The sequence below is a fragment of the Chiloscyllium punctatum genome, chromosome 41 (assembly GCF_047496795.1).
Source record: "Chiloscyllium punctatum isolate Juve2018m chromosome 41, sChiPun1.3, whole genome shotgun sequence".
NCBI classification, from domain to species: Eukaryota; Metazoa; Chordata; class Chondrichthyes; order Orectolobiformes; family Hemiscylliidae; genus Chiloscyllium; species Chiloscyllium punctatum.
Genome location: NC_092779.1, coordinates 29,585,199 through 29,612,514, shown reverse-complemented (window position 1 = coordinate 29,612,514; position 27,316 = coordinate 29,585,199). Strand labels below are relative to the sequence as shown.

Sequence of the window (27,316 nt, the reverse complement as noted above, 5' to 3'; positions counted from 1 at the left end):
GAGAGTTCCAGGATGCTGTTATGAGGAAGTAATTGAATGCTGGCTGGAACAGGTGCTTGGTGAGCTGCAGCTGTCTAATACTGCTCTGAAGGAAATTAGCAGTATCTATAGTTCTTTAGAGAGGACAAGAAGAATTGGGAGTAATGCATATAAAAGTCTTGTTGGAGCTTTAAATGGAAATGGGGAATTTCCCTGTTCCAAAGTCACCATTGAATGGAATATTTTTCTTGAAAATGAAATTGATTTTTTTCTTCTCTATATATTTTCCCGCTGTTCTCCCCTGCTTCCGCCTCACCATCAAGGGGCAAACTCTGCCATTATAGAATATGATTTTGTATGTTATTGTACAAATTCATAGAAATTATTTAATGCTAAGCATCTTTGTAATTTGAAAGTGTAAGATACACTGAACAAAGGAGAAAAAAGGGAGATACACTAAAGGAGAAAGCTGATGTGTACAAAACTTTATTAACAAATGCTTATTTTAGTCACAGCAGACGTAATGAATAAATACTTAAAAATCATGACTTCAAATAATAAATACCTGTTACAATTTGAAAATTGTTACTAATGGTAATGGCTAAGTTTTGTTAAAGAACTCACTGACTAACCTCATCTTCCGGATGTGACAGCTGTATTGTTCAGCTGACTAATGCTCAAAAATAACTGAATGAAAGAAAGCCAACTTATTTGAGGGTCCTTTAGGTAAGCAGTTATAATACCAAATTATTCCACTAATAATTTAATAGAGGGACTACATCTTAAGACTGTTTAATTGTCATCTTTTTAAAGAACTGCTATTAAATTCTTATCTGCGACAAAAATTTAATTGCGCAAAGGCCTTTCTCTTAAAAAAAACTACATCGCACAAAATGCATTGGATTGCGTATAACAAATCCCTTGATACTCATATTCCACATTATTCAATTAATAATCTTTATTTTAAACAATGTTATGCTAATTCCATTTACTTGAGCTTTTGCCTTTAGAGGCAACTGAAAAATCTCACATAGTATATTCTGTTAAAAATATCTTAATGCTTGGGAATAAAGACATTTTATGATCCCTATTCTTCCTCAAAGTGAGGTCAGTTTTACGTACCTCTGTGTGATAACACGAAATCTGCTTTCATTCACTTCATTACAAAAAAATAGAAAATGCACTTCAAGTAATTTCTAATATTAGAAGTGATGCTGCGTAATAAAAGGTAGTTTTTTTGCTCAGCATTTACATTAGTTAAGCAACAAAGTAAAATAATAGATCTATTCTTTTACAAAATCCTGTCCTTATCACTGCATTAATCTATTTAATTCAATGCAAATCTGTGCCTTCTGATCACCAAACACTGAATTAAAATCTAACCCGTTGCGGAACTTCAAAATATACATTTAACTTTATACTTAGTGAATAATGCTGGACTGTAATATACAAAGCCAAAAAAAAAATTCATTGTGAATATATATAAGCATCAACACTATATCGATCCAAACATTAGGCAATGTTTGATATTTTTAAAAAAGTAGGGCATAGAAAGAAAGTTCTGAATGCACCCACATCAAATTCTCCCACACCATCATTTTAATAGAGGCATTAACCTGAAGCAGACTACTGCTTCTGTTAATTAATTGCAAGGAATTTGATAAGAATGCTTTAAGTGCGTATGACACATTGATGATATTCAGATTTACTCTTAAAATTTATTTGGCCCAAACAAAATAAATGAATAGTTAATAATCAGCATCTCCATTTGCTGAAAACTTTGTGTGTTAATTTATATAGCAGGCCTTCTCAATTAAATTTCCTTTCTGCTTCAAATTTCTAAATAAATGCTTTCACCAGCTAATGTACTAATTATAATCAGAAACCAAAACATGTTTTCTATTAAATGCAGGAAAGCACTTTGATTACACATTCACTTCTTCAATGTGGCCTTTTCTGCATTATTTACTGTAAGCTGATGATTCTCAAAGTGTCAGCATCCAGCTTTGCATTATAAGTCCTCAATGTAGCATTTGGTCCAGCTAGACTGTGGAGGGTAACTATGCAAGCTGAGCTGTTTGGCAATGGGAGACTCCTGTCAGTTGAGCAGTTTGGTTTTGAAAGTCCATTGAGAAATTCCACACTGTATCCTGATGACTCTTGAAGCAAACAATAACGACATAAGTGGAAACTAGACAATCAGCTTGGAAGGAACAACTTGTCTCGTAACCAGGGCACGTTTTTCCTCCCTGTGGTTTTGTCCTTGTCCAAGCGCATGAAGCTCCTCAATTCATCTGTGTGATGATTCAGACAGGCAATGAGTCAGATCAAGGCACTTACGCAGATTGCGAAGGGCAGCTTGGTGGTGCTGGCGTTCCATTTCATACCTCTGTTTACACATTCTCAGCTCCTGCAGGGACAAAATACCACATAAACTGGTGCTTATTACCATCGGGACCTTTGATTAGACTTGAGTACAGGGGTCTTTTAAAAGAAATTTTAAAACCAGCTAGGTTTCTCAGCTTCTTGGGCCATTAGTAGTTATCAAGGCATTGGACATACAAATAAATATTGAAGCACTACCGTAATTTGAAACATTCTCATGGCATGTATAGAAGATTGACAGGACAGTTTCTGGGCGTATTTGTGTGACCTGCACAGAGTTGGTTTGAGTGACCAATTCCTCATGCCGATTCAACACGCAATCTTTTCAAATACTTGCCCCTCCTATGTGGGATTTTGCAGAATCCTGCTGCATATCTGGGAAAGCTGGTTTCAAGTGATTTTGTTGGTGAGATTCCTACCATTGCCAGGGAAGGATGGATCAGAAAGAAAAATGGCAGCTGCAGGCCTTAGGCAGAGCAGAGCATCACCCCACTCCTTGGGGCAGTTGAAGATTAAAATAAAATGTAAACATGGTGGGTATGAGAGTGTAATCTGTCTTCTTGTGTCTGATTCCAATCCTTGGGGACAGACTGGAGTTTTATCTTCCCAACCACATTTCAATGATGACTCAGTCACAATGGTGACTCCTTTCAGGGAGCTGATATAACAGCTGATTTCCAAATCCATTCAATCTAGAAACACTACAAACTGATGGGGCTGGAGTAAGTTCTGTAATTACAAATCATCTTTATTGTCTGTGCGATTTATCGAACAATTTCGGACGCTGCAATGACCCTTCCCTTCCCCTGATACTGACAATTGATATAGATCTTCTTCTCCCTACATTATCCGAAGTCTCTGGTTTCTGACTGCTTGCCGTGAACAGCAGAAAAGGTACCCCCTCACAGTATTCCACTTCAAAGGGCAAACAAATCAGTAAACATTTCCAAGTCGAGCAAAATGTTCTTTTAAAATCAACGGATGCCTGTCTGAGTGAAATTATGATAAACGTCCACTCCAAGTGCTGGTTGGCATTTTACTGTAATGTACTGCAGATATGTCTCTCATTTTCATACAAGAGATCCTTGTACTTTTGTTGGATGAGCAGAATTGGAAATTACCAGGGCAGCAAAATGTCACATTTCTGCCAAAATGCTGCAACACCTAATTTAATTCAAAGAGATATCCAGCGATTTTTCAAGAACATTTCAGTTGCCTTGGAGTTGTGAATATTTACTGATGTTCTTCCTTTTAAGTGTAGCCGCTGCAGGAGGTGCTTTTTAAGCAGAGCTCAATCAGAAATGCAGGGGTACCTTAGATAATGAACTTCGTGTCTGGCAATTGTGTAGCCAAGTTATTTCTTACCAACATGTGTGCACTAAGGTGCTCTGCTGTCAAGTTTAATTCATGATTTCTTTCCTTGAGATGATTCAGCTGCTCTTGGAGGACTTGTCGTTCCACATTTTTCTCTGCATTATAAAAATAATTTATCAATTGTATTAACACTAGTTGCATCAGCGAACGTTATTCTTTCTCTTCACAATATAAGACCCTTTCCTGCCTCCTGCATACTAGGTACAAGGACTTGTAGCATTTCCTTATTTTTTAAAACATGAACAAAGTTGTAGTGATTGGGATTGTTTCTTTTATGCTCACCTCAACTGCAAATGCCTCTTCAATGCACAGTGACACACTACTTGTAGTGATTTTAGATCAGTAATAAAACAGAAAGATGCAAAACAATGAAATTAAAAACAGCATGGTAAACATATAAATCACAAAAAAGTTCAATCAATCAGAATGATATGAAGAAAGCAAGGCAGATGGCTATGAGAACAGAATAACATTCTCAAATAAAGCAAAATGAAGCAGAGTGGCAATATTCAAAATTCTTGAGAGAATTTGGAGGATGAACCAAGGCTAGAATTGGAGGAATGCAGAGTTCTTGATGGGTTGTAGGACAGGAGGAAATTACAGGGATAGGGAGACATGAAAAGGAAATGGAGCTTTAGCAGACAGGGAATAAATGTAGATGAGGCAAGTATTAGATTGGAGGATGAATACGACTTGCTCCTGTCAGGATGCTTTTAAGATTTGCCTTTAGATGTTGTGATGGTGGCAAAGAACACAAAAGGAGGAGGGAACCAAGCTTAGTCCTTGGCAGGAAATCCAGAGGCAATGGTGATGCAACATGAAGAGATGCTACTCCATAAAGTGGGTGGCACGGTGGCACAGTGGTTAGCACTGCTGCCTCACAGCAACAGAGACCCGGGTTTGATTCCTGCCTCAGGCGACTGCCTGTGTGAAGTTTGCACGTTCTCCCCGTGTCTGTGTGGGTTTCCTCCGGGTGCTCCGGTTTCCTCCCACAGTCTAAAGATGTGAAGGTCAGGTGAATTGGCCATGCTAAATTGCCCGTAGTGTTAGGTAAGGGGTAAATGTAGGGGTATGGGTGGGTTATGCTTCGGCGGGTCGGTGTGGACTTGTTGGGCCGAAGGGCCTGTTTCCACACTGTAAAGTAATCTAATCAAAAAAAAAAGACACTGTTATTTTTATTTGTACATGTGTTTCAGGCACTGCAGGCTGTGCCAGCATTTATCCCTATGACTACCACTGGAAACATACAAGTGGAACCAAATGAGGCCAGTTTCACTTGGTTGGTCAATGGAGTAAAATAAAAAAAGTATTGCGCTTATCTAGCAACTTGCATGATGAGAGGATGTCTCATAGCACGTAACAATTAATTTTTGCTGCAGTATATAAACAAAATAGTGGCAGTTTTTCATCTTGTAAGATCTTGTTGATGGTCAAGGTGTTAGCCCCCTGTGTTCCCTGTCTGTGCCATAATATTTAGACTGATTCTAATCTAAAAAATGAGTTAAATATTATGGCACAGACAACAGAACACAGGGAGCTAACATGATATCTGGGCTGACACCAATTGTTACAGTTAATCTGAGAATGTAGCTTTTAAAAAAAGTATAGCGATGTACATATGAAAGAAGTGAAACTATCAAGGTCATTCTACAGATGAGAGACTTAACAGACAATCAAGGTATTTTTCAATGTATAATTTCAGTTACATCACACTGTAAATTTTTGCTATAAACTCTAAGTCTTATAAGTGTGTACTCCACAACCACCTGATGAAGGAGCGTCGCTCCGAAAGCTAGTGTGCTTCCAATCAAACCTGTTGGGCTATAACCTGGTGTTGTGTGATACTTAATTGGGATCTGTAATGGTTACCTGTTAAACTTTGTTCATATGTTTGTGTGTCACATGGTCCTTGTTTGACCCTTCTTCACGTACTGCTGAGGAGCATTCTGCTAGGATTTGAGATTCTTTGCACTGATTGGACTTCTTACACATTTGAGCCCTATAGTCTTTTGCAGAATATAGCTCAAATATGTCATTAAATGCTGGACATTGTCTTGTTGTGTTAGACATGCCACACTTCATACAACATTTGAATATTCTACTCAATCTGTTGACAGATGCAACAGTTGCTCCAGAGTCAAGCATCCAAAGATGCTGCCAGCCTGCTATAACTGGTTTGAATTAGTGACTTTCTTCTGGAGAGCATCAAAAGTGCATTCTTTAGGTTTGCCAGGAGTGATTTTCTGAAGACTTTGATGGGATTGGAGGTAATGATTAGTTCTATAAGCCTCCCAGCCAAGATAGCTTCAGTGAAGTTACATTCTATACCTTGATGTTGAACTTGGCTACAAATTGAACATTACTTTAAGCTGGCTGTCGTCAATATGATAATGAGATCAAACCTACGTATCCTGAAATTTACTCGAAATGTAAATTGATCTTATAAAATCTGAAACTGCTTTTCAAGATATTTGCAGTGAACATCTGAAATAACAACGGATTTTATTCTTTTTAACTATGAGGTGCCGCAAAGGGAGAAGAAATTTGACTACTCGTTGTTGTTTTTCGGTGCTCGGCAGGTTCATAAAGACTGATACATTATTTAAATAACCAGGCAAGGATTGGATGTTACATCTGTGGAGAGAAATCAGAGTTAGCGTTTCAGGTTGAGTTAATTTTGACCCGAGACGTTAATTCCAATTTCTTGCCACAGATGCTGCAAAACTTGCTGAGCTTTTCCAGCAACTTCTGTTTTTGGTCCTGTTTTACCGAATCCATAGTCCTTTCAGTTTTCAATTAGGCTGAGATGTATTTTTTTCCATTTTTCTTTAATAGATTTATTGCCCCTAAAATGCCACTGTAAGGAACTGGAGGACAGTGTAATGCTTTTCCTTTTTTTTTGTGCTGTTAGCTTCTTTTCTTTCTTGACTCTATGTTGCTGCCCCTTTAAAAGCTGTAGGTATGTGCCTGGAGGAAGCGTTGATTAAAAAAAAATGAGATGATAATGTCACATGGGCTTCTTTTTATTTTCAGGAAAAGAAAATGGTGGTATTGACTGATGGCTGTACCTAGAATGCCACTTCATCCAGAGCAGATGTCTGGGCCCATGCTGAGATAAAAATATAATTCTAAGTATTAATGGCAGACTTTATTTAACATGAGAGACAATTAGACAACTCCTTCTGATATTCCCTTTTGAAACTTTGACAATTGCCTTTGATACATTTTTCAGAGCCAGTGAGCTTAACAAAAACATTAACACACATTCATATTTACCTTTAGCAATCCAAGTTAGGCTATCTCCCAAAAAGGAGCTTATGTTTTTCAACGTATACCTGAACTTCCCGAAAGGAGGCTCAGAGCCATATAAAAAAGCAGCGTGTTAAGTTATTCTATAGATTCCAGGTCACAGGACATATATATTGAAGACAGTCATGTGTCATTCCACCATAAATATGCCCACATCACCTTCGATGTTACGTGGCTGGCTTGTCGCTGAGGGGAAAATCCCCTGGCTTTCAGGCTGAAAGCTGGTACCAGGAGGGGTGCTGCAGAAAAGGAACCTGCTGGTGGCCGGAGAGGCATTAGAATAATCGACTCCTTACAGTGCAGAAAGAGGCCATTCAGCCCATCGAGACTGCACTGACACACCCAAGAGCATCCCACCTAGACCCAGCCCCCTCCCCTATTCGAATAACCCCACATTTACTATGACTAAATCCACCTAGCCTACACACCTATGGAACACTGCAGACAATTTAGCATGACCAGTCCACCCAACCTGCACATCTTTGGACTGCAGGAAAAAACTGGAGCACGCAGAGGAAACCCACAAAGAATGTGCAAACTCCACACAGATAGTCATTCGAGGGTGAAGTTGAACCTGGGTCCCTGGTGCTATGAAGCATTCCAAATACTAAACATATCTTACATTATTCCTTTCCAGTGAGACCTCTGTAGCTCTAGGAACACTAGTTTGATTGCTCAATATCCATTTTTAAATATATTTCCAAATCAATCTGAGGCAGTGGGATTTGAAATCAATGCCTATTAGAGACACACACAGTTGCTGTAGTACATGCTCTCCATGTCTTTGTTCTTTTCATACTCTTGGGTTATATTTGGTATCATTGGACCCTCTTTTACAGTTTACAAATGAACTCCCACCTGGAACATCCATTTCAGGATCCTAACCAAAATGGCAGCTTCTGCAGCATCGGCTAACTGATCAAGACGTGGAGGGCAATTGGTTGGATGGAGGATGGTTCGTGTATGGGGTGGGTTTTTGGAGGGGGCAGAGGATGCAGGTACAGTTACAACATTTAAAAGGCATTTAGGTAAGTACATGAATAGGAAATGTTTGGAAGGATATGGGCCAAGCACAGGCAGATGGGACTAATTTAGTTTGGGATTATGGTCAGCATGGATTGGTTGGACCAAAGGGTCTGTTTCCAAGCTGTACGTCTCTATGACTCTAAAACTATCACCCTGGTCATGGCAGGTGGAGCAAACAAAAACTGAACCCTATGATTCTAAGTAACCATTGGTTTCCAGAAAAAACATCAATTGAGAAAAATGCAACCCAGTAGACTTGCAATTACATCCAAAATGTTTGGCTTATTCGGACATGCTTTTTTTTTACCTTCAATATATTCTTGATAGGCTTGAAGGACACCTGTCACTCCCTGCCATTTTAGCTGCTGTTCCATTTCATCCTGGCTGTCCAGTTCCTCCGGCTGTTGGTTAACCTCTCTGTTCTGATCCACACTCTCCAGCACTTGCTGTTGTGGTACATCACACAACGATGACCTCTGAGGTGGTGAGCTGTAATGCACAGCATTCTCCTGATCACCCACTGAAAAGTTAATGAACAAAATGATGTTCCAGTTCAAACATACATGCACGATGGATCAGTTACCAAACTATGTTGTTTGTACACAGTATGCCTGGCAAAAGAAAATAGAATACAGAACATAGAAAAATACAGCGCAGTACAGGCCCTTTGGCCCTCGATGTTGCGCCGATCCAAGCCCACCTAACCTACACTAGCCCACTATCCTCTACATGCCTATCCGATGCCCATTAAATGCCCATAAAGAGGGAGAGTCCACCACTGCTACTGGCAGGGCATTCCATGAACTCACGACTCACTGAGTAAAGAAATATACCAAGTAGTGCAGTGTTTAGGACACAAAGGCAAAATATAAAGCCTTACTTTAAAGTTATCAGTTAATTATTGACAGGGAAACACTACTGTCATCAATTTAATGTAATGGGTAACTTCAAATGACTATATATTTAGTATCATCGAGCCCCTACAGAGTGGAAGCAGGCCGTTCGGCCCATCAAGTTCAAAGAGCAAATGACCCAGACCCAATCCTATTCCCTATAGCCCTGCATCTCCCACAACTAATCCACCTAGCCTGCAGAACCCTGGACACTACAGCCTAACTTGCATTTCTTTGGGCTGCGGGAGGAAACCCAGGCAGACATAGGAAGAACATGCAAACTCCACATGGAAAGTCACCTGAGGCTGGAATCGAACCTGGGTCTTTGGTGTTGTAAGGCAGCAGTACTAACCATTGAGCTGCAGTACCATCTAATTTCTTACCAAAGTAACTTTTCACTTCCACCACATCATGCTACAGTATGAAACTTGCACAAATTTGGTTAATTTCTGGCACATTAAATTACCTACAGTGTGGAAACAGGCTCTTCGGCCCAACAAGTCCACACCGACCCTCCAAAGACCAACCCACCCAGACCCATTCCCCTACATTTACCCCATTCACCTAACACTATGGGCAATTTAGCATGGCTAATTCACCTAACCTGCACATTTTAGGACTGTGGGAGGAAACTGGAGCACCCTGAGGAAACCCACACAGACACGGGGTGAATGTGCAAACTCCACACAGACAGTTGCCTGAGGCAGGAATTGAACCCGGGTCTTTGGCACTGTGAGGCAGCAGTGCTAACCACTGTGCCACCTTGCCGCCCAAAGCAATCGCCAACCCTGACGCAGCACTGCAAACTTCGCTGGCTAGCCCACCTCAGCCCTACACCTGGTCAGAACATGTGGAACATATCAGATGGGACTCGTATGTTTTGCAAAGTGTCAGTGCTTTAGGAGGACATTGGACCTATTGAATTGTAGTAGGTGACACAATGTATTCTTTGGTTTGCACAATGTGTAAATGTAAGGCTAACTAAAGCCTGGACTATCCTATAACCATATGGTCAATTCTACTCAGGGGAGCAATCCCAATGAGGTATTTTATCACATTTCTGTTTGTTGCTTCAGTTCATGGATAACTTTTATGGCAATAAATAGCCATATTGATGGGTGCATGCAAAAATCTGTATCCAGCCCAGGGATACTAATTTGGTTTTACCATCCCCAGTTTTGAAATGAAATAATGGCTTTTAGTTTTATGTAAAACATTTTACCTTTAAATTGAGAAAAATCTTGCCATCACTGCAACATTGGCATCAAAGTGCCCTCTGGATTGATGGCATTGGTTCAGGTTTGCCCACACTGGAAGTTGTTACATACTGCTGCCTCATCTCAATGTTCCAGTGCCAGGTATAATTTACAATCCCCAGAACTAACCAGCACTGGTACTTTGGGGATCAAGCGCTGAACAGAAAGAGACGGCACAGGAACTACTAACAACCAGAAGCCCCTTTACATTGCTTCTAATGGCTGTTGACAAATCCCAACCCTGTCACATTACAGGTAGCAACAGTACTCCGAATCTCCTCACTGGCAAAAGTTCATCAATTTGACTCCTGTTTAAGCAACACCTTGATTTTAAAATTCTCATCCTTGTTTTCAAAGCTTCACATTGCCTCCACTTTCTCTGTAATCTTCTCCAGCACCACTGCCTCCTGGATATCTGTGTTTCTGGCCCCTCGAGCATCCCAGTTTTAATTGGTCCAACATTGGTGGCTGTAATTTCCGCTTCCACAGATCTAAGCTCTTGAAATCTTTCCCTAAACTGCTTCACCTCTCACATTTGAGCAACCGATTTCAAACCTACATCCCTGAACAAGATTCCAATCAACTGCCCCAATACGGCTTTATGTGACCCAGTGCCAAATTTTGTTTGAAATCCTCCTGTGAAGCAAGTTGTGGCACTCCATTATGTTGGTTACGCTGCATGAATCCAAGTTGGTGGTGTGGAGGTTAATTTTATTGACCTGGCAGATGTCTCTAAGAAATCAGTCAACTCAGCGTAATTCAATAAATATACATCCGCTTTGCCCAATTTGTACAACACTGTATACTTAATGCTTTTATAAACTGTGCAGCTTGGCTGGTGTCAAATATTATTTAAGTTCGTTTTATTGAGGTTGATGAATTTCCTCATTTCGAGTTGTTTCTCCTCTGTTCCTCCATTAGTTCCTCCTGGTCTAAGCTTCTTCCTGGAACTACTGTCTCTCAATTCAGAGCTAATTAAGGTGCGTTGTGGAAGGTCAAACTTGACCCAACTGAAGGCCACCTTAGGTCATTTTCTCATTGCGCTGGTATTCCAGTGTTGGTGAGGGAGAGCCCGGATTTAGCCCACATGGACAGGAGGGAGGTACCCTGCCTGGAGGTTTGGAGGGGGAGAGGTGTTAGACTCTGCACTTCTTGGCAAACTCTGCTAGTGGCAAGGACTTCCATAATGGGAAACTCCCACTCGTCGTCTGCACGGAAACCACTTCCCTTGCATTGGCAATGCCTGGCTGACTGCCCATGGCAAGGTCACCAACCTTTCCCTCTACCTTACCCTCTGCCCTATTGAGTCTCCAGCATTGCTCCTGCTCTTGGGTGTTCTGTAGTCCAGAAGTGGCCTCCCAGGACTATACAGCTGCTGGTCTTCTGACTGATTAGATTAGATTGACTACAGTGTGGAAACAGACCCTTTGGCCTAACAAGTCCACACCAACCCTCCGAAGAGTAACCCACCCAGACCCATTTCCCTCTGACTAATGCACCTAACACTATGGGCAATTTAGCATGGCCAATTCACCTGACCTGCACCTCTTTAGATTGTGGGAGGAAACCGGAGCACCAGGAGGAAACCGGAGCTATCACAGGGAGCATGTACAAACTCCACACAGACAGTCACCTGAGGCTGGAATCGAACCCTGGTGCTGTGAGGCAGCAGTACTAACTACTGAGCCACTGTGCCGCCCCATGGCCAGCAGCTCCTGGAGATAGGATATATCCCTCCATAAAGCACAGGAAGTCTGACAGCAGGCAGGTAAGCGTTCGCTTGGGGTTTAATCCCAACTGGGTACCCGGAAATAGCTGCAGTGGGGTTGCCATGGGCTTTTTGTTTATTGCATAGTGTCACCAGTGTGTAGTCATTAAACTCTGCCCATTGTCTGTGCCAGTGTCAGGAATGCATGACACAAATTCTTCCCCATTGTTATCAGACATACAAATGGAGCCTTCATATATTAGCGTTGATCTTTCTCTGTTGCTATAACACCATATTCTGCATTTTGTTCTATTACCCTGATGTACTGACGAAAGGTCTGATTTGTCTGAATACCATGTGAAACAATACTTTTCACTGTATCTCAGTGCAAATGACAATAATAAATCAAAATCAATTTAGAGTTCAAAGGCTAATATGGTGTTGCTAAATTTAATTTGTGCTAGATTTAACATTGTCAGCCTGCAAACAACTAGAACCTGGGCTCGTAATTTGTTGTTACTCTGGCCGGATTGAACAATTGAACAATGGTCAGGGTGGTGGAAACTCAGGAGTTTGCTCGTGACTTTCATCCTGCAACAAACTGGTCACACCACATGGTATGGATTAAAGAATTACACTGTTGGCTCCAGCTCATCTGAACTGTGATTCCTGTTGCCCGAAGGCATACAGAGGCTGATGCCAGCTTGGAGTGCTGAGTGCCCAACAAGAGGAAAGAAAAATATTGAGGTGGGGGGGGGGTCAGTGCGGGGCAGGGTGTGCAGACGCAAGGAGGGAATTAGGTCCATAAACTCTCCAGACAAAATTAATTAGCTAGTAAAACAGAAAATGCTGGAAAAGCTCAGCAGGTCTGGCAGTATCTGTGGAGAGAAATCAGAGTTAACCTTTCCAGGTTCAGTGACCCTTCAGCAAAGGCTGCCAGATCTGCTGTGCCTTTTCAGCAGTTTCTGTTTCTGATTTCCAGCATGCACCATTCCCTTGGATTCTATTCAAAAGTAATCAGCTGTCTTGACTTGCTCTATTACCTTTGGACTGGTCTGAAGCCCGGCTCTTACTGTTCTGGAACACGGATCCGTGGTAATTCTGCAAGATCTCATCCAGCAGTTTGATTTTTCCATTCCTGTCCGTTAGCATCCCAGCTGGTTTGCCCTGGCCACTGGGGGCGCTACAAGGCTCTGGCACTCCCAGCTTGTCAGATTTGTTCTCATTTACACTGCCCGTATGATCCTTCGACACAGACTCTGATGCTTCTGGTGTCAGTCTGGGTCTGCATTGATCTGCCTGAGGCTGAGCTGGTAGATTCTCCGGAGAGCGTGCATTTGGATTGCTGTCAGCTGGAAGCACCGAGAGGCAGCTCACATCAGCTACACCTGTCACGCCAGCAGCATCTGCAAAACAAGAACGCATCATCTGTTCATTTCCTGATGTCTCTATGAACACTTAAGTTCCTTGGTGTAAATATCCTGACAGCAGCATTACTCACATTTGTGACGAGGGTATCGGCTGGGGACAAGCTCACTGCTTTGAATACTTGATTGAACAGCTGAGTCTAAACCAAACCTGACATAAAATCCAGGACGGGTGCTTGAAGGGGACAACTCAGCAGTTGCGACAAACTTGCGTTAGACGCTGACAACTAAAGTCAAGTGAAACTGATCTCCTTTATGAATGAGCAAAGTGCTCAGTTTTGGTTTTAATGCCTCCAGTGAAAATTCTGCACCTTAGACTGACACTGCATCTCATCAAATATCCCTCCCCAACTTGAGTGATTTGAGGAAAAAAATCCTATTTAACAAGCAGAGTGAGGGAACCTGCCTTGCTGAGGGAGGGAGAGACTCCAGATTGGAGGAATACTTCAATCCACCCAACAATAATAATGTAATCATGTTTGCATAGACCCAGGGAGCAATCACTTTAATTGATGCCAGCCTCCAGTTCCCTTGCTTTTCGATGGCCAGATTACCCGATTAAAGCAATGGAAAAATCAACAAAATTAGCTCTGCCTCTGTTTGATCAGCACATTCACCGTCTCTGTACCTAGACAGTAGGCACTGGGCAACAACAAAGAAATCGGTAACTCTCATTAATCTGTTTCTGCCATTAATCCTCTTCAGTAGGAAATTAAATGGTGGCAAACATGTCACATTTGCTAATTGTTGTCTACTTTGTGTTCTTAGATATTAGACGCAAGTTTCTTTTTCACTGGAAAATTATACAGCCCACTGATCCACTGCTGTCAGTAAGGAGAATTAGATAGAGTCTAGAACAGGCAAATGATTTGATTATAAAGAAACCCAGGCAAGATATATAATGGGCTTGCTGGACTGATATAACCATATGGCCCTGAGCACCCCTTCTCCCAAAATGCCTGATATAGCTACAAACTTATGAATCAATTTTACTCCTGCAATTAAAGAAAGTTAGGGTCAATTTAAGGATGAACTTCCAAGTGTTGTTACAATCTTGGTGGAGACAGTAACCTTATGTTTCAGAAAAAATCTGAAGTCACGTTTATTTGTTGAAAGGAATTTGCACTATACAAGAATCAAATAAAAACAACACTAGATATTGTCTTTACTAAGAACTGACATAGCCCGACCCTCAGAGGATAACAGTGTAGCCTGACCCTCGGCTGATAACAGTGTAACCTGACTCTCGGCTAATAACAGTGTGACCGGACCCTCGGCTGATAACAGTGTGACCTGACCCTCGGCTGATAACAGTGTAACCTGATCCTCGGCCGATAACAGTGTAACCTGACCCTCGGCTGGTAACAGTGTGACCTGATCCTCAGCTGATAACAGTGTGACCGGACCCTCGGCTGATAACAGTGTAACCTGATCCTCGGCTGATAACAGTGTAACCTGATCCTCGACTAATAACAGTGTAGCCTGATCCTCGGCTGATAACAGTGTGACCTGACCCTCGGCTGATAACAGTGTAACCTGATCCTCGACTAATAACAGTGTAGCCTGATCCTCGGCTGATAACAGTGTGACCTGATCCTCGGCTGATAACAGTGTAGCCTGATCCTCGGCTGATAACAGTGTGACCTGACCCTCGGCTGATAACAGTGTGACCTGACCCTCGGCTGATAACAGTGTAACCTGATCCTCGACTAATAACAGTGTAGCCTGATCCTCGGCTGATAACAGTGTGACCTGACCCTCAGCTGATAACAGTGTGACCCGACCCTCGGCTGATAACAGTGTGACCCGACCCTCGGCTGATAACAGTGTAACCCGACCCTCGGCTGATAACAGTGTAACCTGACCCTCGGCTGATAACAGTGTAGAACTAAACCAAGTTCCACATGTGGTCTTCATGGAAGATGGTACAATTGTGCTAAACCTTCACTTTTTTAAAAACCTTCAACAAGGGTCCATGCAGTAGACTAATTAGTAAAGTTAGGTCACATGGCAATCAGGGTGAGCTTGCCAATTGGATACATAACTGGCTTAACAGCAGGAGACAGCGAGTAATGGTGGTGGGTTCCTCTTTGGACTGGAGGCCTGTCACCAGGGGTGTCCACAGGGATTGGTTCTGGGTCCTCTTCTGTTTGTCATTTATGTCAATGATTTGGATGAGAATGTAGATGGCATGGTTAGTAAGTTTGTGGACAACACAATAATTGGTGGGATAGTAGACTGTGAAGAAGGTTTTCTAAGATTACAGAGGGACCTTAATCAAATGGGTCAATGCTAAAAAGTGGCAGATGGAGTTCAATCTGGATTAACGCAAGGTATATCATTTTGGTACAACAAACAGGGGTAGGATTTACACAATTAATGATAGGGCCTTGGGTAGTTTTGTAGAACAGAGGAATCTAGTGGTTCAAATACATGGTTCTTTAAAGTTGCATCACATGTTGACAGGGTGATTAAAAAGCCATTTGCCACGCTTGCCTTCATTGCTCAGTCATTTGAATATAAAAATTGGGAAGCCATGTTGAGATTGTACAGAATATTAGTGAGGCCTCTTCTGGAATACTGCGTCCAGTGCTGGTCACCCAGCTATGGGAAGGATGTTACTAAACTGGAGAGGGTTCAGAAGAGATTTACCAGGATGTTGCTGGGTATGGAAGGTTTGAGTTATAAAGGAAGGCTGGATTGACTGGGACTTCTCTCTCAGGACCATAGGAGGTTGAGAGAAGACCTGATAGAAATTTATAAAATAATGAGAGGTACAGATAGAGTTAATACCAGTTACCTTTTCCCTCAGATTGTCAATTTCAAGACTAGGGGGCACATTTTTAAGGTGAGAGGAGAGAAACTTAAAAAGACATGAGAGACTTTTTTTTTTACACTGAGGGTGGTTCACGTGTGGAATTAACTACCTGAGAAAGTGGTGGATGTGGGTGCAATTGCAATGTTAAAAGACATTTGGATAAGTACATGAATAGTAAAGGTTTGGAAAGATATGGGCCAGGAGCAGGCAGGTGGGATTAGTTTAGTTTGGAGTTAAGTTCAGTATGGACCGGTTCGGCCAAAGGGTCTGTTTCCGTGCTGTATGTGTCCATGACTGTAACTCAGTCTGGATGGTGTAGCTCCCTCATTGTTATCTTCAAATAACAGAAACAGCTGCAACAACTGTGCATTTGTTTATTCTCAGCTGCTGGAACAAACAACTGTCTTCTTCACTGCACTAATGGATTCATCAACTTCTACTAAGCCCTTCACACTCTCGATCAGAAGCTTTAATTTCCAAATCTTAGTTTCAGTCTTACTTTCCTGAGTAACTGTGAAAGTCTGTTTACTTTTTCAATTAGAGCCTGTCTGTCTCAAAAATCAAACGTTTTGCCCACAGATTCCATCACAGTACGTGTACAGGGTGTTTTCACTTAAAGTCAGGGTTGAAAACCCTGAAAACCTTTCAGTGATTGGAAACGATTCAAAAGCTGATGTTAGGTTCCATAGGGTCTTCCTCAGTGAAGAGTTACGTGATATCTCTACTTTGAAAAACAGTACCAGTTGTACTTTAAATGGCTAAATTCCTACTTGTAAATAATTTGAAAAATAAAATACATTTAAAATTTGTCAAAATGTAATATTCTACAGTAAAGTCAGATTAACCAGGCTCCATCTGGTGGTAGACATGGTCTGGTGCAGCTGGACACCGAGAACCTTTTGCACTGACTGGCTTTTGCCACTGGGTGATGCCCAGGACCTCAATTTGAATTCTGGAGAACCAAGGACCAGGAGTGCAGCTCATGGTAGAGAGTGAACCTGGACCCGAAACGTAATAACAGGGAATTCAAAGGGCAAGTGAAGAGACCAGAGCAAAGCAACCCTGGGAAGACAAGACTCAGGGGGTCGAGGTTAAAGCAAATCCAATGTAGAGGCGAAACCCCAGGCACATGTCTGAACAAATCAGAGCCTTTCTCAATACCCTCAGTCTTACATTCCTTAGCCTTTTTTGCATTTTGTCTCCTCAATCAGAGATTTTGTCTGATATTACTTTCATCTTGCCTTACCCTCAACCTGTCTTCACCTATCCCCACTTCACCACCCTGCCTCCACCACTTCCTTTATCTGCAGCTCCCCCAACACCCACCCCGAGTCCTGAAGGGTTACACCTGAAATGTCAATTTGTGCATCTCCTGATGCTGCCTGGCTTGCTGTGTTCTTCCAACTTCCTGCCTGTCTACTGTGCTGACACAAAGTCAGGATAGCTCTCAGCAATCCTCCAGTCAAGTTAAGGGAGATAGCATTCACTCAGGGTGTGCTGGCATAGAATGGCAAGGGAAACATCTGATACCAGTCGAGGGTGAGTCAGCTGCTCAGGGCAGTCAGAATTAGGGTCCCCTCCTCATAAATGGTGTGGAGTTGAATGTCATGACCCATTTTGACTCTTTCTGCTATATTATGGCCTTTTTTCCTAATGAATGAGAGATACAGGTGATAAGAGAGATGAAAATGGGTGACAAAGCTGTTGTTTCTGGGACAATTGTCCTGAGTGAGTAGGCAGAGGGCTTTAGTGGATTCTGAAGTTTTGAGGGGGTGGCGGGGGGGCATAATTGTTGTAGGAAATATGGAGACTGGTCAAGTATGAACCTTGCTGTGAGGAGGGTACAGTGGCAGAGATAGAGAGAGTGTGAGATATCAGAGGTGGTGGCTTCTGTTGGCAGAGTGGAGAAGGTCACTGACCTTCTTCCTACAGTGCAGGGCATTCATCCAGAGGGTGGCATTCTTGGACAAGGCTGGCATGGTCTGGTGTCATGTCCGCCACAGCTGGTCCTGGGAGAAAAGGGTTTGACCACCCTGCCTGGCAAACCTTCAGGTCTGTGCCCATGAAGCAAGGTGCCAATTTCCCTGGTCTGCCACGTCCAGGGTAGATGTCAGGAACCGTGCAAGACTACTCCAGATTGACAGTGCTTGTCTGGGTGCATGACAGGCAATAGAGATGCCAGTCTTTCAGTGGATAATAGCTGAATGTCAATTTATCCTGGGAATGGCATTTGGTAAGATCGGCCTGGAATGGGATGTGAGGGATGCTATAGGTTTGAGGCAGGTAATTCAAGAGACACACCTGGTAAGAAAGAAAGACAAATGTTGCTGGGCCCTACTGTCAGAATCCCTCCAAAAACAAACCTGATGCAACTTACACCCAGCCAAAAAAAAACCCATCGGTTCACCCCCTTGAGTCATTTCCTCAGGAATACTGAGGAAAAATTTTCATTGCAGTGATGAGGAGTGAAATGAAGTGCACACTAATGTCACTCCTCAAATACTGCATTCAGTTCTGGTCTCCCTGCTATAGGAAGGAGGTTGGGAAACTTGAAAGAGTTTAAACAAGATTTACAAGGACGTTGCCAGATTTGGAGGGTTTGAGCATTAGAGAGAGGTTGAATAGGCTGTGACTATTTTCCCTGGAGCGTTGGAGACTGAGGGATAACCTTATAGAGGTTTATAAAATCACAAGGGGCTTGGATAGGGTAAAGAGACAAGGTCTTTTCCCCAAGGTAGGGGTGTCCAAAACTAGAGGGCAAAGGTTTTAAGGTGAGAAGGGAAAGATTTAAAAGGGACCTAAGGGACAAGTCTTCGTGCAAAGGGGTATTGTGTGTATGGAAATGAGCTGCCAGAGGAAGTAGTGGAGGTGGATACAATTACAACATTTAAAAGGCATCTGGATGGGTATATGAATAGAAAGGGTTTGGAGGGATATGGGCCAAATGCTGGCAAGTGGAACGAGATTAATTCGGGATATCTGGTTGGCATGGACGTGTTGGATCAAAGGGGTCGGTTTCCACGCTGTACATCTCAATGACTCTAATAACAATGGGGCTCTGTCCCAACAGACAGGATATAGAGCAAAGAGTTTATCTTTGGGCTGAGCCGCAAATTAAAACTACAAATGTGCAAGTTAACATTTCTCTGTGCCAAGAAACCACCCAAACTAATTCTGCTGAAATACTGCTTAAGGCTGTTGGGAAATGGACCAGTGAACCAATGCCCATCCTTTCCAATATGGGAGTTAGTGGTGCTCAGAAACCAAGCCCGGAAACTTGGGTGTGAATTTGAAAACAACAGTCATCTTGGTTGGTTCTAACGGTTGTGGGGAACCTCACTAAGTTAAACTTCGTGGTAAAACAGATATAAAAGAACCACTTGTACTCCTGGGAACTGACAGAAATAACAGGATATTTTGGTTTATGCTTGTGACATTGAGGTAGGAATGTTATGATTTACACAAAGTCCCCCCAAGTAAATTAACATCAGTGAAAAATTACACCTAACGTGTTCTATATTTAAACTAAAATGCCACCCTCACTCAGATTGGCCATAAACATAGCTGATGTGAAAGCCAAAAGGGCTAAACTGATCAAAGCTATTCTCATAAAGGGCTTTCTCTGCCCCAAATATTATCATAAGTTTCAGCAACAGCGATAAAATAAAATTCAGTGCAAAACATTAAGATTTTTCCAACCCCTAACCATGTTATTTAAGGCAATGTCTCTCTCCTGTTACTAAGAGTTAACCAGGTAACTGAAAGCGATGATTTAACATGGCTCTATACATAGAAAGAGCTGTGAGGTTTAAAAGAGTAGAAGGAGTTATGATTAAAACTGCAACCACATCCACACGTTTCCCCCCCCACCTCCCCGGTTTGTTCCATGCATTAGTAGTGGTACAGTGAATGATGACTTCTTTGGGTTCACTTTTAATGTAAAACAAACAGACAATGCTGGAGGTCTTAGGAGGTCTGGCAGCGTCCGCTAACAGAGACACAGAGTTAATTATTTGAATCTGGCATGATGGGCCGAGGGGTGGCAGATGGAGTTTGTTAGATAATGTGAGGGGTTGCATTTTGGAAAGGCAAATCAGGGCAGGACTTATCCACTTAATGGTAGGGCCCTGGGGAGTGTTACCCGATAGAGAGATCTTGGGGTGCAGGTTCCTAGATCCTTGAAAGTGGAGTCACAGGTAGACAAGGTGGTGAGAAGGTGTTTGGCACGCTGGTCTTTACTGGTCAGTACATTGAGTATAGGAGTTGGGAAGTCATATTGCGGCTGTACAGGCAATTAGTTAGGCCACTTTTTGAATACTGTGTTCAATTCTGGTTTTCCTCCCATAGGAAAGGTGTTGTGAAACTTGAAAGGGTTCAGAAAGTTTTACAAGGATGTTGCCAGGGTTGGAGCTATAGGGAGAGGCTGAAAAGGCATCTGGATGGGTATATGAATAGGAAGGGTTTAAACGGATTTGGGCCACAGGCTGGTAAATGGGAATAGATTAATTTAGATTGTCTGGTCGGTGTGGATGAGTTGGACTGAAGGGCTTGCTTTTGTGTTTACAGCTCTATGTCTCCTCAATTTTAATTCTGCTTTTGTCTTTCTCCTCAAATTCCACCAGATTTCCAGCTGCCAGGCTGATGTTTCGGAGTATACCTCTCCTGGTTAAACACTGACTGTGGCAGAATAAGGCCTAAGTGGATATTAATTGTCCACTTAAAGGCTCCAATTGACAACAGGTGAGCAGGTTGACTAATGTCACTCATGCCATTGGTAGAATTGCACTGGGGAGGAGGGGCACTTTGAACAGCAGTGGGCAGGTACATGCTGGTAGGCTCTGTTAAAGGTAAAGGCAGTTTCATGTTTCTGATGTAACCTTGCCTTAGTTCCTCCTTTGTTATGACATTGTAAACACGAGCATAAAAGATAGATTTACAATTTCATTGGAACTGAGGAAATCCTTCCTCTTCATGAGGAATGAAAGTTGAAAAGGCTGAAAGGAGGTCACTAATGATTGTCACAAGGTTTTAGTTTTAAGTGGGTACCACTCCAGCAAAGAGGAGTGAGATTGTGAGGATACAATAGCCCATAAATGTCAAATTATTGAACCCAAAATATATAATCACTGGCAGCAGCAAAATAAACAAATAAGAAGCCACTTTGAATTCTGCTGTTCTCCATTTCTTTTGGGATGATCTCTATATTTAGAAGCACATGACTGGGAACATTACTGCACAGACAATATTCCTACCTGACCATGCTGCTGGATCCTTGTCACATTGAGGTGGATCTGAAAGCTGCAGATCTAGTTGAGGAGTGCTTTTTTTCCCACTTTTACTTAGGAGCTTCAACAAAGTCTCTTCAATATCTGAAATTTAAGAGGTTAACTTTACTGTGTGATTCCATACGATTTAAAAATAAGAGAAATTTTTCTCTGAGGCGATGTATTTAAGCATTCAAAGGCAATGTCCATATAACACAAAATTAAGTCAACCGTACCTCATTAAATGAGTTTGAAAGTAGGCAGTGTCATGATTAAGTGCGACATTTACACTTCCAGTATATTTAACATGACCTGAAATTTTTTGACTCTGCCATTTACAATCCTTCAGCCCTTATTTCCTCCCTATTCTATTCCATCTGTTCTTGCCTTTCCTAATTCACTTCTACCTCCTTTAGTTCCGTCTCCATTCCTTCACTTCTGTCTCTCTTTTCCTGCATATTTCCATTTCTTTCTCAACTCCTTCACGTTTTTGTCTCTTTTTCTCTCTGGTATCACTCTCGTACTTTGCCATTCTCTCACTTCTGCCTTTTCTGCATTGCTTTTCATTTTCTTCAGTTGCTTTCTCCCTTTCTTCTCTGTTTCTGCAATTGGGGCTGTACCAAAACGAACTAGAAATTCAAAGGAATGGCATTCACCCTATATCCAATGTCGCATTTCCCCTGCATTTGAAACATGTGATTTTAGGGCTGCCTATGGTCGGTTCAAACCAAAGGAGGAAAGCAATGCTTCTTTAGATTTACTACTATAGGAGAGATCAGCTTTTACTTTGGACAATTTGTACCATTTCCTTCCCCCCTGAGGAATGAGAATGGTCGCTTATCCTGACATATCATCTCCCAGTCACTTCTTAGACACGGGTTAGTTCCAGTTCAAGAGGCAAAGTCTTACAAGTGGAAAGTGTTTTTTTTCTGGTGAGGGAAGGGTACCTGTAACTAGTGTGGGAACAAGATCCTGCTGTCATTGGAACATAGAACATAGAACATAGAACATAGAAGAATACAGCGCAGTACAGGCCCTTCGGCCCTCGATGTTGCGCCGATCAAAGCCCACCTAACCTACACTAACCCACTATCCTCCATATACCTATCCAATGCCGGCTTAAATACCCATAAAGAGGGAGAGTCCACTACTGCTACTGGCAGGGCATTCCATGAACTTACGACTCGCTGAGTGAAGAACCTACCCCTAACATCAGTCCTATATCTACCCCCCCTTAATTTAAAGCTATGCCCCCTTGTAATAGCTGACTCCATACGTGGAAAAAGGTTCTCACTGTCAACCCTATCTAACCCCCTAATCATCTTGTACACCTCTATCAAATCACCCCTAAACCTTCTTTTCTCCAATGAAAACAACCCCAAGTGCCTCAGCTTTTCCTCATAGGATCTTCCTACCATACCAGGCAACATCCTGGTAAACTTCCTCTGCACCCGTTCCAGTGCCTCCACATCCTTCCTATAGTATGGCGACCAAAACTGCACACAATATTCCAGATGCGGCCGCACCAGAGTCTTATACAACTGCAGCATGACCTCAGGACTCCGGAACTCAATTCCTCTACCAATAAAAGCCAGTACGCCATATGCCTTCTTCACTGCACTATTTACCTGGGTGGCAACTTTCAGAGATCTGTGTACATGGACACCAAGATCCCTCTGCTCTTCCACACTACCAAGTAGTCTACCATTAGCCCAGTAATCCATCTTTTTATTACTTTAAAACAATAAGGCAGCAGTGGAAACAAAAACAATTGAAAACAAATAGATTGATGATAAGTATGTTAAACAATTCTGTTCATACTATTTTACAATCGATTAGGATCTTTGGTGCAAAGTATTGGAAGACAGGGTTCAGGAGAAAAGATACTATTCATCCACAATTATTCAGAGGTCACTTGAAAAGATTGTGAATGAAAGAAAGACTTGATATTATATTTTACATTATTGTTCAATCTGATTGATCATGGGTTAGTACTTCTCACTTGAAGATGATGGGATTTCATGTTAAGAATGTTCACCTACCTTTTCTCTGCGCTGCAGTCAAATGCTTTAAGTTGAAGAGTGCGAGAAACTGTTTCTTTTCCTCAAAATCAGCTGCCCTGTTCAGTTCCTCTGGAGAGTGGCTGATGGAACAAAACTGAGGAGGACGAAGAGGAGAAAGCTGTTTCTTCTCTGAACAAAGTGGGGACGGGCTGCGTTCTCGCAGCATCCTGCGCCGCTTTCTTATCTTCTGCTGTTTGACTTCCTCTTTCTTGCTCTGAGTGGTCAGGCCCACAGCTCCTAGGAATAACATTTTCTGTGATGGGAGATTAAGAAGATGACAGAAATCACTTTAAGTTAATCAGTATCTACGTGAGTCCATGGGCTGAGCTTTAGTGAATACTCTCGTGCACTCCAACAACGTAAACATATATTTCAAGTACCCAACACATGACTGAAATGTTTTGTCTCTATTCCTTCGTGGATCGTGGACATCAATGCAGGGTCAGCATTTGTCACACATCTTTAATTGCTCTTTTCTGTGGGCATCACTGGTTAGTATTTATTACCCATCCCTAGTTGTCCTTGGGGGGAGATGCTAGTGAGCCAGTTTCTTCAACTATTGCAGTCCATACAGTGAACGTCCACCCACAATGCCATTCAGGAGGAAGTTGTAGGTTTTGACCCAGTGACACCAAAAGAATGGCGATATATTTCCAAGTCAGGATGGTGAGTGGCTTGGAAGGGAATTTGCAGGTGGTGTTCTCTCATCTATCTGCTGTTCTTTTCCTTCTAGGTGGTGGTTGTTGTGGGTTTGGAAGTTGCTGTCTCAGAGCCTTGGTGAATTCCAGCAGCGCATCTTGAAGATGGGACGTACTGTTGCTACTGAGCGTCGGTGGTGGAGGAAATGAATGTTTATGGATGTGGTGCTGGTCAAGCAGGCTGCTTTGTCTTGGACGGTGTCAAGCTTCTTGAATTGTTGGGAGTACACCTATCCAGGCAACTGGGGATTATTCAATCATACACCTGACTTGTGCTTTGTGGGAGGTCAGGCGGTTTGAATCATAGAATAGAACAATAGAATCCCTACAGTGTGGAAACAGGCCCTTTGGCCCAACAAGTCCATACTGACCCTCTGAAGACAATCGCACCCAGACCCATTTCCCTATATTTCACTTCTGACTAAGGCACCCAGCCTACACATCCCTGATTACTAAGAGCAATTTAGCATGGCCAATTCCCCTGATCTGCACATCTTTGGATTGTGGGAGGAAACTGGAGCACCCGGAAAAAACCCACGCAGACATGGGGAGAATGTGCAAACTGCACATAGTCGCCCAGGGCTGGAATCGAACCCAGGTCCCCGGCACTGTGGCGCAGCAGTGTTAACCACTGTGCCGCCCAGTGAGTTACTCACTGCAGGATCCCTTATCTCTGATGTGCTGGTTAATGTCTGGGCAATGGTAATCCCAAGGATATGGATAGTGGAGGATGTAGTAATGGTAATGCCATTTCAGATGGTTAGATTCTCATGTTGGAGATGGACAATGCTTGGCACATTTGTGGCACTAATGTTACTTGCCACTTGTCAGCCCCTGGATATTGTCCAGGTTTTGCTGCATTTGTACATGGATTGCTTCAGTATCTGAGGAGTCATAAACGATACTGAACATTATTCAATCATCAGCAAACATTCCTGCTTCTGACCTTATGAAGGAGGGAAGATCATTGATGAAGCTGCTGAAGCTGGTTGGGCCAAGGCCAAGCCTGCAGAAACATCCTGGAGCTGAGATGACTGATTTCCAACAACCACAACCATCTGTAGCCAGGTATTACTCGACCAGAAGAGAGTTTCCCCTCATATCCATGACTCTAATTTTGCCAGGGCTCCTCGATACCACACTTGGTCGAGTGCAGCCTTGATGTCAAGGGCTGTCACTCTCACCTCACCTCAGGAATCCAACGCTTTTGTCCATGTTTGAACAAATGCTGAAATGAGATCAGGAGCTGAGCACCACTGAGCAGGTTATTGCTGAGGTGCTGCTTGGTAACACTGCTGATGACACTTTACTGATGATTGAGGGCGAGCTAGTGAGGTGGCAACTAGTCGGGTTCAAGTTTTCTTTTGTGTACAGAACCTATCTGGGCAAATTTCCACATTGCTGGTAGATGCCAGTGTTGTAACTGTACTGGAACAGTCTGGCTAGGGATGTGTTAAGTTCTGGTGTAGAAGTCATACATTGTCAGAATGTTGTCAGGGCCCATAACTTTGCAGGAGCCAGTGCCTTCAGCTGTTTCTGGATATTACATGAAGTCAACTTATTGGTTGAAGACTTGCATTTCTGATGCTGGGGACTACTAGAGTAGGCCAAGATGGATCATTCATTCTGCACTTCTGGTTGAAGGTCACTGTGAACACTTCTGTCTTATTTTTTGCACTAATGTGTTGTGCTCTCCCATCTTTGAGGATGGGGACATCTGTGGACCATCCTCCTTCAGTGAGTTGCTAAATTCTTCATTACCATTCACAATTGGATATGCCACGACTACAGAGCTTAGACCTGATGTTTTCATTTAGGGATCATTTAGCTCTGTTCATCATTTGCTGCTTATGCTGTTTAGCACACAAGTAGTCCTGTTTGGTAGCTTTACCAGGTTGACACCTCATTGTTAGGTATGCCTAGTACTCCTGCCAAGCTCCCCTGCTCTTGAACAAGGGTTGATCCCCTGACTTGATAGTAATGGCCGACTGAAGTTGAAAATTGTGCTGGAGGACAATTCTGCTGCTTTTGTTGGCCCACAGTGACTCATGGATGCCCAGTCTTGAGTTGCTAGATCTGTTTGAAGTCTGCCCCATTTATCACAATGATAGTGTCACACAACACAATGGAGGGTATTCTCAATGTGAAGGCAGGTTTTCGTCTCCACAAGAACTGTGGGGTGGTCACTCTTACTGATACTGTCATGGTGAGATGCATCTGCAACCGGCAGATTGGTAAGGATGTGGTCAAGTATGTTTTTCCCTCTTACAGTCATAGAGCCATAGAGTTGTACAACACAGAAACAGACCCTTTGGTCCAACTTGTCCAACTTCTTCATTCCTGAAGAAGGGCTTATGCCCGAAGCGTCGATTCTCCTGCTCCTTGGATGCTGCCTGACCTGCTGCAATTTTCCAGCAACACATTTTTCAGCTCCAACTTGTCCATGCCGACCAATATCCTAAACTGATCTAATTCCATTTACCAGCATTTGGCCAACATTCCTCCAAACCCTTCCTATTCATAATCCCATCCAGATGCCTTTTAATGGTAATTGTACCAGTCTCCACCACTTCCTCTGGCAGTTCATTCCATGCACACACCACTCTCTGAGTGAAAACATTGCCCCTCATTTAAAACTTGTCCCTCTCACCTTAAACCTATACCCTCTAGTTTTGGACGCCTATACCCTGGGAAAAAGATTTTATCTATTCACCCTATTAAGGCCCCTCATAGTTTTATAAACCATTATAAGATAACCCCTCAGCTTTCCAAGCTCCAGGAAGAAAAGGCCCCAGCCTATTCAGCCTCTCCCAAAGCTCAACGCTCCAATCCCAGCAACATCTTTGTAAACCTTCTCTGCACCTTTTCAAGTTTAACAACATCTTTCCTATAGCAGGGAGATCAGGACTAAATGCAGTGTTCCAAAAGTAGCCTAACCAATGTCCTGTAACATGATCTCCCAATTAGAAAACTCAATGCACTGACCAATGAATGCAAGCATGCCAATTGTCTTCATTACCACCATGTCTACCTGCAACTCCACTTTCAAGGAACAATGCACCTATACCCCTAGGTCCTTTTGTTTGGCAACACTCCCCAAGGGCCTACCATTAAGT

General features: G+C 42.6%; 1 protein-coding gene across 4 annotated transcripts in view; it reads right to left on the bottom strand.

Moving 5' to 3' along the window:
• Positions 1-464: 464 nt before the first annotated feature.
• The window catches only part of LOC140464963 (genetic suppressor element 1-like), a 305,622-nt gene continuing 278,770 nt past the window's right edge, over positions 465-27,316 (bottom strand). For 3 of the 4 annotated variants that reach the window (XM_072560648.1, XM_072560647.1, XM_072560649.1), the window contains 6 exons: positions 23,482-23,755; positions 21,428-21,544; positions 12,974-13,336; positions 8,381-8,593; positions 3,730-3,833; positions 466-2,389 (listed from right to left, as the gene is read on the bottom strand). In XM_072560648.1, coding sequence (XP_072416749.1) covers positions 2,270-2,389; positions 3,730-3,833; positions 8,381-8,593; positions 12,974-13,336; positions 21,428-21,544; positions 23,482-23,755 — 1,191 coding nt within the window. In that variant the 3' untranslated portion in view covers positions 466-2,269. Of the gene's footprint in view, positions 2,390-3,729; positions 3,834-8,380; positions 8,594-12,973; positions 13,337-21,427; positions 21,545-23,481; positions 23,756-27,316 lie in introns of all 4 variants that reach the window. The other variant, XM_072560646.1, reaches the window with a different exon arrangement.